This window comes from Coffea arabica, chromosome 7c (genome assembly GCF_036785885.1).
Source record: "Coffea arabica cultivar ET-39 chromosome 7c, Coffea Arabica ET-39 HiFi, whole genome shotgun sequence".
Classification (NCBI taxonomy): Eukaryota; Viridiplantae; Streptophyta; class Magnoliopsida; order Gentianales; family Rubiaceae; genus Coffea; species Coffea arabica.
In genome coordinates this window covers 10,069,874-10,080,351 of record NC_092322.1, presented here as the reverse complement: position 1 = coordinate 10,080,351, position 10,478 = coordinate 10,069,874, and the positions used below count along the sequence as shown (strand labels likewise).

Sequence of the window (10,478 nt, the reverse complement as noted above, 5' to 3'; positions counted from 1 at the left end):
TAGTGATCATTAAAACGAGTCAAGTTCAAACATAATTTTTGACTATTTAAATAAATGAGTTGCGTTTGAAAAAAAAAATAAATGAGTTGAACTCGAACTCAACTTAATAACTTAATGAGCTGAGTTTGAGAGTCAAAAGTTTGGCTTCTTTTCTTGCATCAAAGAAGCCAATCCAAACTAATACAGTAAGCATTCGGCTGGATGGGATTTTGGGTTTCTTCAAGGACCAACCATGGCCCAGACAACGACCGCCCAAGTTCCAACAAGCTGAGCCCAAGGTATTTTTCTTAGCCCATTCTACTGCAGCATAACGGTCAGCTTTTTAACGAAATTTGAACTTGAATGCGCTTTCAAACTGAATCAGACCGACCAGTTTCTTACTTCGACCAGCTTTCCCTAAAGTTCAAGATTGTATCTTTTACTCCATTTACACGCCCAAATCAGAGAAAAGAAGTAGAAAAATTTCAAATTTCCTTAGAACTGAATCCTAAATTTCATGGAGAACGTTGGGTTAAATTCATCTGAACAAATCCCTGAAGAAATATTAATTCCAGACCCCCACCTTTCTGGGGTGTTCTCCGAAAAACCTATAAATCAAGAATCTGAAAGAGTTTCAGCCATGGATGAGGACCAAACCCGAGAACCTTTAGCTGATTCGATGGTTTGCGATATGGGTTCTAGACTAGTCCCAAAAGGGTTCACAAAACCCAATTGTACAGGTTGGTTTTTTCATCCTTTAATTGTCCCTGATTTTTCCTTGAAATACTAATCATTATGTTATTATGACTTCGGTAGAATTATGGGAGTCAATTTTGCGTGACTAATAGTGTGAAATTCTGGATGATAAGAATTATCTGGTTGTAATGTTGATTAAGTTAATTAAAATGTTGTTTTTGTAATGATTACAAGAAAGTTCAAAGGGTTCAGTCGAGTCACATGTTGCTTATATTCTTGGCTTATTAATCTTGCCTTAAACTTACTCAGCAGTAACATCAAATAATTTACTGGTTTCAATAGTTAGGCTTAGGCCAGTGACATGATGCAGCCTTAGAACCTAGACAGGGGAACCATTGAGAATGTTAATTCCCAAGACTTCGTTTGTAACAGTTGATACCTGAAATAGTATTGTCATTGTGCTTCAAGTTCCAGCATGTTCATTTGCAACAGTATTATATTTACTTTTCAGTTACTGAACCTATAGGCAAGCAGCTGTTTTTGGTAAGTTTGTGAGTTTTCCAGCCACTTATATATGTATGGTTTGGCTGTATTTTATTGCAAAAGTGTACCTCCATACGCTAAAAAATGGCTGTTAGCAACTTTCATATCACCAAATTATCAGCTATCCAAGTCAGACTCTTTGAAGAAATTTTGGATTTGCATCTTTCCTGGGGTTGAATAAACTTCTACAGAATGAGAATGATTAAGTGTTGTATTATCAACAATGCAAATTTCATTCTAGCATATCTTTATAAGTAATAGTTTGAAAACTGAGCAAATGGAATAGATTTTCTGCACAATTGCTTAACTTGGGGTAGGTAGATTTGCTTCCATATCTAAATAGTTTGGTATCTTGGCTTGGTTGGACAGTGGCAGTGCATGATGGAACGAAAAAGAATTTTTCTTGGTAACGCTCTGACTGCAATCTACTTTATTGAACAAGATAGACATTTTTGGCTAGCTTAGCCTGAAAGACATATTTTAAGGCGCTTTCTAGGGTTTTTTTTAATTATTTTTTTAACTGCTTTAGGGTTATTGATAAAGATCTATACTATCTGTTTTGCTGCATATTTTTTAGTGAATCAATTCTGACTTCAGAATCTGGTTTCTTGGATTAGAGGAAATCATGCTTTTCATTAATGCTGGTGCCCAGGCGTCAGTTGAAATAGATTCCAGTATGAAGTTTCTGGCTGATGACTATTTCCAAGGGGGAAACATATTTCAGACAGAGGAATACATCACTGAGGGTGGTGACTGCCCATTCATCTATCAATCAGCACGACTAGGAAACTGTAGTTATGTGATTGATAATCTTCCTCCTGGAGATTACTGTATTGATCTTCACTTTGTGGAGATTATAAACGTCTTTGGTCCGAAAGGAATGAGAACATTTAATGTGTTCATGCAAGATGAGAAGGCAAGTTCATTGAGTATGAGAATCTGGAGTGATGTTTTCTCTTGCTCTCTTTTTGCATGAGATAATGGTCCTGTGTTTACCTTCTTTTCTTTACTCATTTATTCACTTAAAATGCAGGTTCTATCTGATTTTGATGTCTTTTCAATTGTTGGCGCCAATAATCCCTTGCAATTAGTTGATGCTAGAGTTTCTATTAAGGAAGAGGGGCCCCTGATAATTAGGTTTGAAGGGATCAGTGGAAGCCCAGTGGTTAGTGGGATTTGCATACGGAAAGCATCTAATTCAGGTCTGCTGTGCTTTTTCTTTCAGCATTGTTTTATATAGTGGTGCTGAGAAAATTTCTTTTTTCTCTACTCTTCACTTAATTTCAGGTCCCAGACTGAGAAGGGAGCATCTTATATGTAATAACTGTTCTTCTGAGATAGAAGTCACATCAGCTCAGGTATGACTTGCAATTTTTGGAAAAAGTGATGCTACCCTTTAATTGGATGATGCTTACTTCTGTTTTTGTTTTTTTGGGGGAGCATGCAGAAAAAAGAGCTGCGCTTCCAATCAACCGCAAAATATGAGAAGAAGATACAAGAGCTGACTGAGTCATTGCAGCGCAAGACAGATGAATGTTATCAATCATGGATGTCCTGGACATCCGCTAATGAGCAGCTGGAGAACATTAGGATGGAACTTGACAATAAATCTTACCAGACTTATTCCCTTGGTAAGATAAGAAAATAGTTGAGTGACATTGATTGTCTCAGAAGCAGGCATTTTCGTATATTAGTCACAGTAATTTATTGTTTCTTTTCTGTTTTCGTGGTTATATGACATATTATGATGAAGTCGTTTTTCATACATGTTAGATCTGTCTAATTGTGGTTCTTCTGGTTTACAGATCAAACTTTACAGAAGCAAGCTGAGAAGCTGAATGGTATTTCAAGCACATATGAGAACAAGAAAAAGTTCTGGGCTGCAGCAATAAGTGATTTGGACAAAAAAGTTCAGGTAAATAAAGCAACTTTTTTTAATAGGGTAGAAGCACTTCTGCTCTTGAGTAAAGAATTTATAAGAAATCAGCTCAGTGTGGTTGTCTGTTGGCAATGACTCATCATGCAGAGGATGAAACAAGAGCATATTCAACTTTCTCGGGAAGCACATGAGTGTGTCGATTCAATCCCTGAGTTGAATAAGATGGTCTTTGCAGTTCAGACTCTTGGTAAGATATGATTGTGAATAAACCAGTCATCTGGGAAATGAGTGGAAGATTCATAATCTGAGTGAATTAATTTACAGTTGAGCAGTGTGAGGATCTTAAAGTGAAGTACAATGAAGAGCAAGTGAAGAGAAGGAAGCTATTTAATCAAGTGCAGGAGGCAAAAGGTGCACTAAAACTTTATTTTATGCGCCTGTTATATGGCATTACCATAAAAATTTCATATCAAAATGCTTTCCTTTTTCTTATCGGCCAGTCAATTTGCAAATTTGCGACAGGAAATATCAGGGTATTCTGTCGATGTCGTCCATTAAGCAAGTCTGAGGCTTTAGCAGGCTGTTCAATGGTTGTAGACTTTGATGCAGCCAACGATGGTGAACTTGGAATTCTGAATGGTGGCTCAATGAAGAAAACCTTCAAATTTGACCGTGTCTACACTCCAAAAGATGATCAAGGTGTCTATTTTTATTGGTGTCTATTTTTATTCAAGATTACTGGATAACATTTCAGTGGTTTATAATTTGAAATGTGCTAATTTAGTTTATGTTCTTTTAACAGTTGATGTCTTTGCTGATGCTTCACCTATGGTTACTTCAGTATTAGATGGATACAATGTTTGTATCTTTGCTTATGGGCAAACAGGAACAGGCAAGACATTTACAATGGAGGGCACTGTAGAAAAAAGGGGTGTCAACTATAGGACCCTAGAAGAATTGTTCAAAATTGCCAAGGAGAGGAGTGAGAATTTTACTTATAAGATATCAGTTAGCGTGCTTGAAGTCTACAATGAGCAAATTAGAGACCTTTTGGATGCATCATCTGCATCAAAAAAGTAAACTTTCTTTCCTCATGCTTTTTCACGGATAAACTTTTTGTACCATGTTCCGAAACAGTACTAGAATAATTTTGTGTGTTATTGCATAGGTGAAATTATGAATCTGGCTTAGTATGATAGGTTTTTTGTGGTGTAGTGAAGTGTTTTTCCTTTTTGGATTGATAAGCTCTTTTTTATATATTTTTAATTTGGGGCTAATACTAAATAGATTGGAAATTAAACAAGCATCTGAAGGCTTCCATCATATACCTGGGATAGTGGAAGCAGAAGTGGAAAATATAAAGGAAGTCTGGGATGTGCTGCAGGCTGGAAGCAGTGCAAGAGCAGTTGGATCCAACAACGTGAATGAGCATAGTAGTCGTTCTCACTGGTAATCATCATAATTTTTTTTAATTTGCACTCTTAGTCATGTTGATTAAGATCATTTCTTGTTAACTGTTTTCTTATGGTTTTCTTGGCATTTCAATATAGCATGCTTTGTGTAATGGTAAGAGCTAAGAACATGATTAACGGAGAGTGTACCAAGAGCAAGCTCTGGCTTGTGGATTTGGCTGGCAGTGAGAGGCTGGCAAAGACTGATGTGCAGGGTCATAGGCTCAAGGAAGCTCAAAACATCAATAGATCTCTTTCAGCTCTTGGAGATGTTATATCTGCTTTAGCAAATAAAAGCAGCCACATTCCTTACAGGTTCTTTTCTATATTTCTTCCTAAGGAGTTAAGTTTCACCCCCATCTCTGATCCATATTCTTGTCTTACCTGTAGGAACTCGAAGCTAACACATTTACTCCAAGATTCATTAGGTAAATATAATTCTTTGTGACACCTTTTGTTTTCTTGGCTATCAAGATCTCTCCCTTGGATTATTTTTCTCTGTTGGACCAGTTCTCTCTTTTTATTTCCAGCTAATTATCTTTCGCAGGTGGTGATTCCAAGACACTGATGTTTGTACAAATAAGTCCTTCAGAGAAGGACTTGAGCGAAACTCTAAGTTCATTAAACTTTGCAACCCGAGTCAGAGGAATTGAGCTGGGTCCTGCAAGAAAGCAAATTGATACTAGTGAGCTCCAGAAAATGAAATTGATGGTATGCTTGTGTTAAAGCAATGGTCATCCTTGCATTACTCCGTCTCCCACTGTTATTCTATGTCCAGACTTGTTTCTTTCTCATTGCATTTTCTTGTCCATTGTTTTGCTCTTTACTTCTCTGGAGCTTGAGAAAGCAAAACAAGAATCTAGATCTAAAGATGAATCGATCAGGAAGCTAGATGAGAGCTTACAGAGCATAGAAAATAAGGCCAGAGGGAAGGATGCTATTTTGAAAAGCCTGCAGGACAAGATCAAAGAATTGGAAAATCTGCTAGAGTCAATGACATCATCACACCTACAGTCAGAAAAACAAGTTTCGAATCTTTCAGATAGATTGAAGGGGAGAGACGAAACATGTGCTAGTCTTCAAGAGAAGGTAGTTTACTTTCTGAAGTTCCTTTGGAAGGACTGATGATTCTTTTTCTGTAAGATGTTTTCTCATACGCGTCCAATTCTGTTACTTCTTTTTTTTTTTTTCTAATTTTTTGTAATTGATATTGGAAAGTTTTGCTGATAACCTTTCCTGTCTGCTGAAGGTCATAGAGCTAGAGAAAAAGCTAAGAAAGGAAGGGCAGCTTGAATCTGCATCGTATGAGAAGAAGGTTCTGTGACTGGCTTTAAACTTGTTTGGAAATTAAACTAGTATTTTATTCACTAATCCTTTGAATGCTTTCCGTCAGTTCTTTTCCAAAATCATTGCACTTTCTGGTGAAACAAAGAACAAAGTTTTTGGAATGAATTTATCGTGCTTCTTAAGCAGGTAAAGGATCTTGAAATCAAGCTGAAGGAACAAGTTAAGGAGTCAGAGTCGCACTCTATCATCCTTCAACAAAAGGTTGTTCATCCAACTAGCAAGGAAGCACCATTTCATGTTTAAACTGGTGGTCAGCGAAGCTTAAATAATCAGTTCTCTTCTCCATTTTCAGGTTAAGGAGCTTGAGAGAAGATTAATTGAAGAGCTGGAACATAACTCTGAGGCTACTTCACTTCATCAGAAGGTGATGCTTACTCTCTTTCATATCTTTCTTCCACAAAGAATATTAGAAAGTACATGTTGATTCCCTTGCTCCCCTCTGAGCATATCTGTAGATATTAGGATCAAAGTGCAATTATGCAATTAACTTTCCAATATTTTAGATAATACACAACTCGTTAACTGCTTAGACATTTAACATTCAGTGGCAAGCACTTTTCCAAGTTATTCTTCTCATTGTGGCTTAAGTTACTTGGACCCTTTTCTTTTTTGGAACACTGGACCATAATTTTTTAATATGAAAATTGTATGCAGGTGCTGATATCATTTTCCCATTTAAAATGCAGATTAAAGAACTCGAAGACAAGATCAGAGAGCAAGAACAACAGTTGGCATGCGCCACAGTTTCTGACTCGGCTATTGATTCAACACGATCCACCCCTCTTGAAGGAAAGCATTCAGTCAGAGATGAGCTAATGAATGATTGTGAACGTCGTATTTTAAGGAGTTCGAATTCGTTAAGCCACCATTCGAGTCAAGGTCCTACTTCCCAGAAGGATGACTTGCTCCACATGGCTAGAAGGAAGCGCTTATCAAGAAATGGAGAGACAGAGAACAATGCTGCCATATCAAGTGATAACAAAGGCAGGCAGTCTGACCCCCCTAAACCATTTCCTAGAATTTCAAGAGCAACAGCCAAGCCGGTGATCACAGCCCAGAGGCCAACCCTTCATGGCAAAACAAGCAGGGACCCAGTTCAGGGAATAAAAGAGCGGGAAAACAAGAAAAGGATTTGGTCAAGGTAATGCAGGTTAATCAAAAGAAGCCACTCAATTTTAGGAACGGCAGCCATTACAGATAGTGTATATTTTACACTTAGCTCGTATTCTGATCTGAATACCATCTGTTCAAAATTGAGTCCAAACCCGCTATGATAAAAGATCATATTTTCTTTAGAATTATTGACAAATTCTAATTAAACTACCTGGTACCTAGTACTGTTTACATATACAGAAATTAGATGAACAAATCTACTGCTTATTTGGAAAAGGCAAAAAGAAAAAAGAAGCACATGAAACACAAATGAGTTCTGAAACGCCTAATGTAATGTCAGAAGTTGTGCAATTGGATTGGTAGCCTAAAACTAGATCCCGGCTAGATGGTCAAATAAAAGGCTTGAATTCCTCGTTGGATTTGATTCCAAGTCTTTTTTTCCTTGGAGTCCAGTCATTTATGTCCGTAGGTGCCCATGATCATTGTTTTTGATCTTATTGGTTTTTGATCTTATTGGAATTGGACCTTTGATGAAGGCTTGCATTAATGCGTGAAAGTGGGGGATCAAAAGATATTGGGTCGATGAGATGGTCTGTCCATGAAGAAAAGGTAAGAATATGTTGTTGTGGAGTGTTGAGAAAAATAAAATAATTTTTTTTGCATTCTAAAAATGGATGCAAAAAATATTAAAAAATTGATTCATAAACTTTTTCTATTTTTTGATTTGTAAAATAATTTTTTTTCTCATCCTCTTTTGGATCCAACCATTAGATGTAAGATTCTTCCTTACTTTTCTTTTCCGTGGATAACTAGGTTTTTAGTCAACAATTTAACAATATGGTCTGCAACATGACCATCCGAACTAAAAAAAGGTGATGCAAAGACAAGTAGACAAGATAACCTAATTGTCAATGTAGCCATCTATAAAGTTGAAATTGTCTCAAACCATAAAGCCTATGCTATCATTCGTTGTCTTTTCATAAATGGCTGAAAAATGTTACCTTTGGCATGTAGGGTCTCATAGAATGAAATGGGAAACACATTCTACTCTTTTTTTTTTTTTTTTTTTTTTTTGTCAATAGTTACTTTTTATCTATATTCTACTCTATTTTAATTTAACCATGGAAAATGCTCAACTGAACCTATGAAAGGTCGATAGGAACAAAATCATCACTGGACCAGACGGGTGCACTATGCACTCGTTTGGATTTTTTAAAAGAGCCACATAACGTGGCAATTGGTGGGAGGCAAGATTCGAGGGGTCTTGATTTAGTTGTCAAGATTAAAACCCTAAAACGTAAAGGTTCTGAATTTTAATCTCTTTACTCTTTTCCTGTCTATTAAATCTCATTCCTACTCTGAGAAGTGAAAAAAAAAAAAGAGAGAAAGTACAATTACTGCCACACGGCTTCAAGCCTTCAAATATTGGTTGGACCAGTGAATGGGCGGACTAAGTCGGCAGGCCCAAAACCTTAGCAACTGCATTCTTTTTTCATTGAAAATAATATTATGTTTAGTTCCTATATAAATAATACCTAGTCCCCTTAAAATTTACCAGAATACAAACGTAATTATTAAAATTTGATGACATAATCTGTACAATTTTGAAGCATAACTAAAATCAAATGCATAAGAAACATGAACTTATAAATTATATCAGAGTGTAATCAACAGGTTTACTCCACCATGAGGCATTAACCAAGCCACTTTTTTGATTGATTGCGAGCCTCCACAGCAGTAGAAGTGATAATCATGGCTTAGCAAGTCACAAAACATAATCATTATTATTTACCTCGTCAAGAAAACTTAAATCCGGGATTAAAAACGTGATGTAAACCAAAGTGATCAGAAATCCACATTTAAGGCTGGTCAAATGAGACGGAGTCAACAAGAAGGAAATACTAATAATAACCATATCCACCAAGAAATCCAGGGTGGAGAAAAACTCCAAGTTCTGTTAAGAGAACCAGAAAAAAGTCCAAGAAATGGACGGTTACCTGGGACATATTAGCCCACTTATTGCTGACAAATTTTGTTTGTTCTTGAGGGATGGTGATGAACAGCATTGCATGTATACGGTTTTACATGCTAGGGGCTAAAATTACAATCATGATGAACAGCGATGAGCGGAAGAAGCTTTGGTGAATGGAGAGGTGGGTCTGAAAATTGCAGTGTTGTTCAGAACCACAAAAGGGACCCAAACAATGACGATCTTGAATGCAATTTTCTCGTTTTTGGGCAGCTTTCTCTTTCACATAGACACACAGTGACTGGACTGGCAGTGAACTTAGGACTCATCATCATCACACAAAGCCAACAAAATGAATACTAAAAGCCAAAAGCATGCACCAGCAATATTTCTGGTAACGTCGGAGACACATATGACGACGGTGATGATAGTTATATGTTTGATTAGGAAATGGACAAAAAATTGGGAAGATTCCTTCCTTGCTTCGCTTATTCAGGGCACAACCGTCCAACAGTGAAGAGGTATCGATTGTTTTCTTGTTCATCGATCTCTACTTGAAACTGTTACGTACAGCTGCTTCATGACATGATGCTAAAAATGTAATTTCTTTCAACAACAAAATTTGATATGAGATGTTAATTTTTTTGCGAATCAAAATTGATTTACATTGAATTGTTCAAAATTAATTTTTGGATCTAACAATGAATATTTACCACAATTTAGAATACGGTACGGTAGGACGGATAACAAATAAAATTTAGCAAAATAGGGTGAATAACATATGAAATACTACAAAAAAGAAATATAATTGATGTAGTTATATATGTTAGCTAGCAAAAAAGACTTGCATGTACAATCCTTTTTTTTTTTTTATATAGACAAAATAATTTCATGACATAAATCTACACTGATGATACGAAATATATCAAACATGCAAGAGATAGAAACCAAAAGAATGCAGTGCGGCATAAAATCGTAGCTTATTAGTTCTTAATGCTAATGAGGTCTCGATGAAGTTTATTTGAATGCTAAAGAGTAGAGGGTAGAGAAGAGTTTAAAAGGGCATCAAGTTAGTTTATATGTGTATAATATGACAAATTAGTCATAGCTTATGGTGTATATGACTTCCTTAATTAAATGGATGTCAATATCACAATGAACCCCGGCCTTTAAGACTTTTAGGTTGTTAATTATTTTAGAATTTAAAAAAGTTGAAAAAAATAAACAGAAGAAGATTTTACAGGATTTTGGCTCTGACTGAACGTGAAAGAGAGGAACAAAGATTGGTTAAGCAAGCTGAGAACTATATCTACCTTGCATGTTCGAAAAATCCAGGTTAATGTGACACTATAAAGTCAAAAAGTGACAATTGATTAGATAAACCCCTATGTTTTTAACCAGTTGAATCGATCAACTTAGATTTCCAGCTAATAAAGATATGGTGCTCTTGGACAACAATGTTGCAGTTGATTGTCAACTTCTCAAACTTAGTGAAATTATT

General features: G+C 36.2%; 1 protein-coding gene across 1 annotated transcript; it reads left to right on the top strand.

The window, feature by feature from the left end:
• Positions 1-358: 358 nt before the first annotated feature.
• Positions 359-7,303, top strand: LOC140010106 (kinesin-like protein KIN-14R). The gene is made up of 19 exons (XM_072056447.1): positions 359-719; positions 1,836-2,134; positions 2,252-2,420; positions 2,506-2,576; positions 2,666-2,849; positions 3,024-3,133; positions 3,245-3,344; positions 3,422-3,508; positions 3,620-3,796; positions 3,900-4,173; positions 4,385-4,546; positions 4,648-4,863; positions 4,939-4,976; positions 5,096-5,259; positions 5,386-5,637; positions 5,798-5,863; positions 6,022-6,096; positions 6,188-6,259; positions 6,582-7,303. Exons 1-19 carry the CDS (start codon positions 497-499, stop codon positions 7,038-7,040), a joined length of 3,198 nt encoding a protein of 1,065 aa, XP_071912548.1. The 5' UTR covers positions 359-496; the 3' UTR covers positions 7,041-7,303.
• Positions 7,304-10,478: the final 3,175 nt, after the last annotated feature.

Coding starts and splice junctions, on each gene's coding strand:
- LOC140010106 (XM_072056447.1), top strand. CDS start 497: ATGGAGAACGTTGGGTTAAATTCATCTGAACAAATCCCTGAAGAAATA. Junction 2,135..2,251: donor TGTTCATGCAAGATGAGAAG/GCAAGTTCATTG, acceptor CTTAAAATGCAG/GTTCTATCTGATTTTGATGT. Junction 3,345..3,421: donor CTTTGCAGTTCAGACTCTTG/GTAAGATATGAT, acceptor ATTAATTTACAG/TTGAGCAGTGTGAGGATCTT.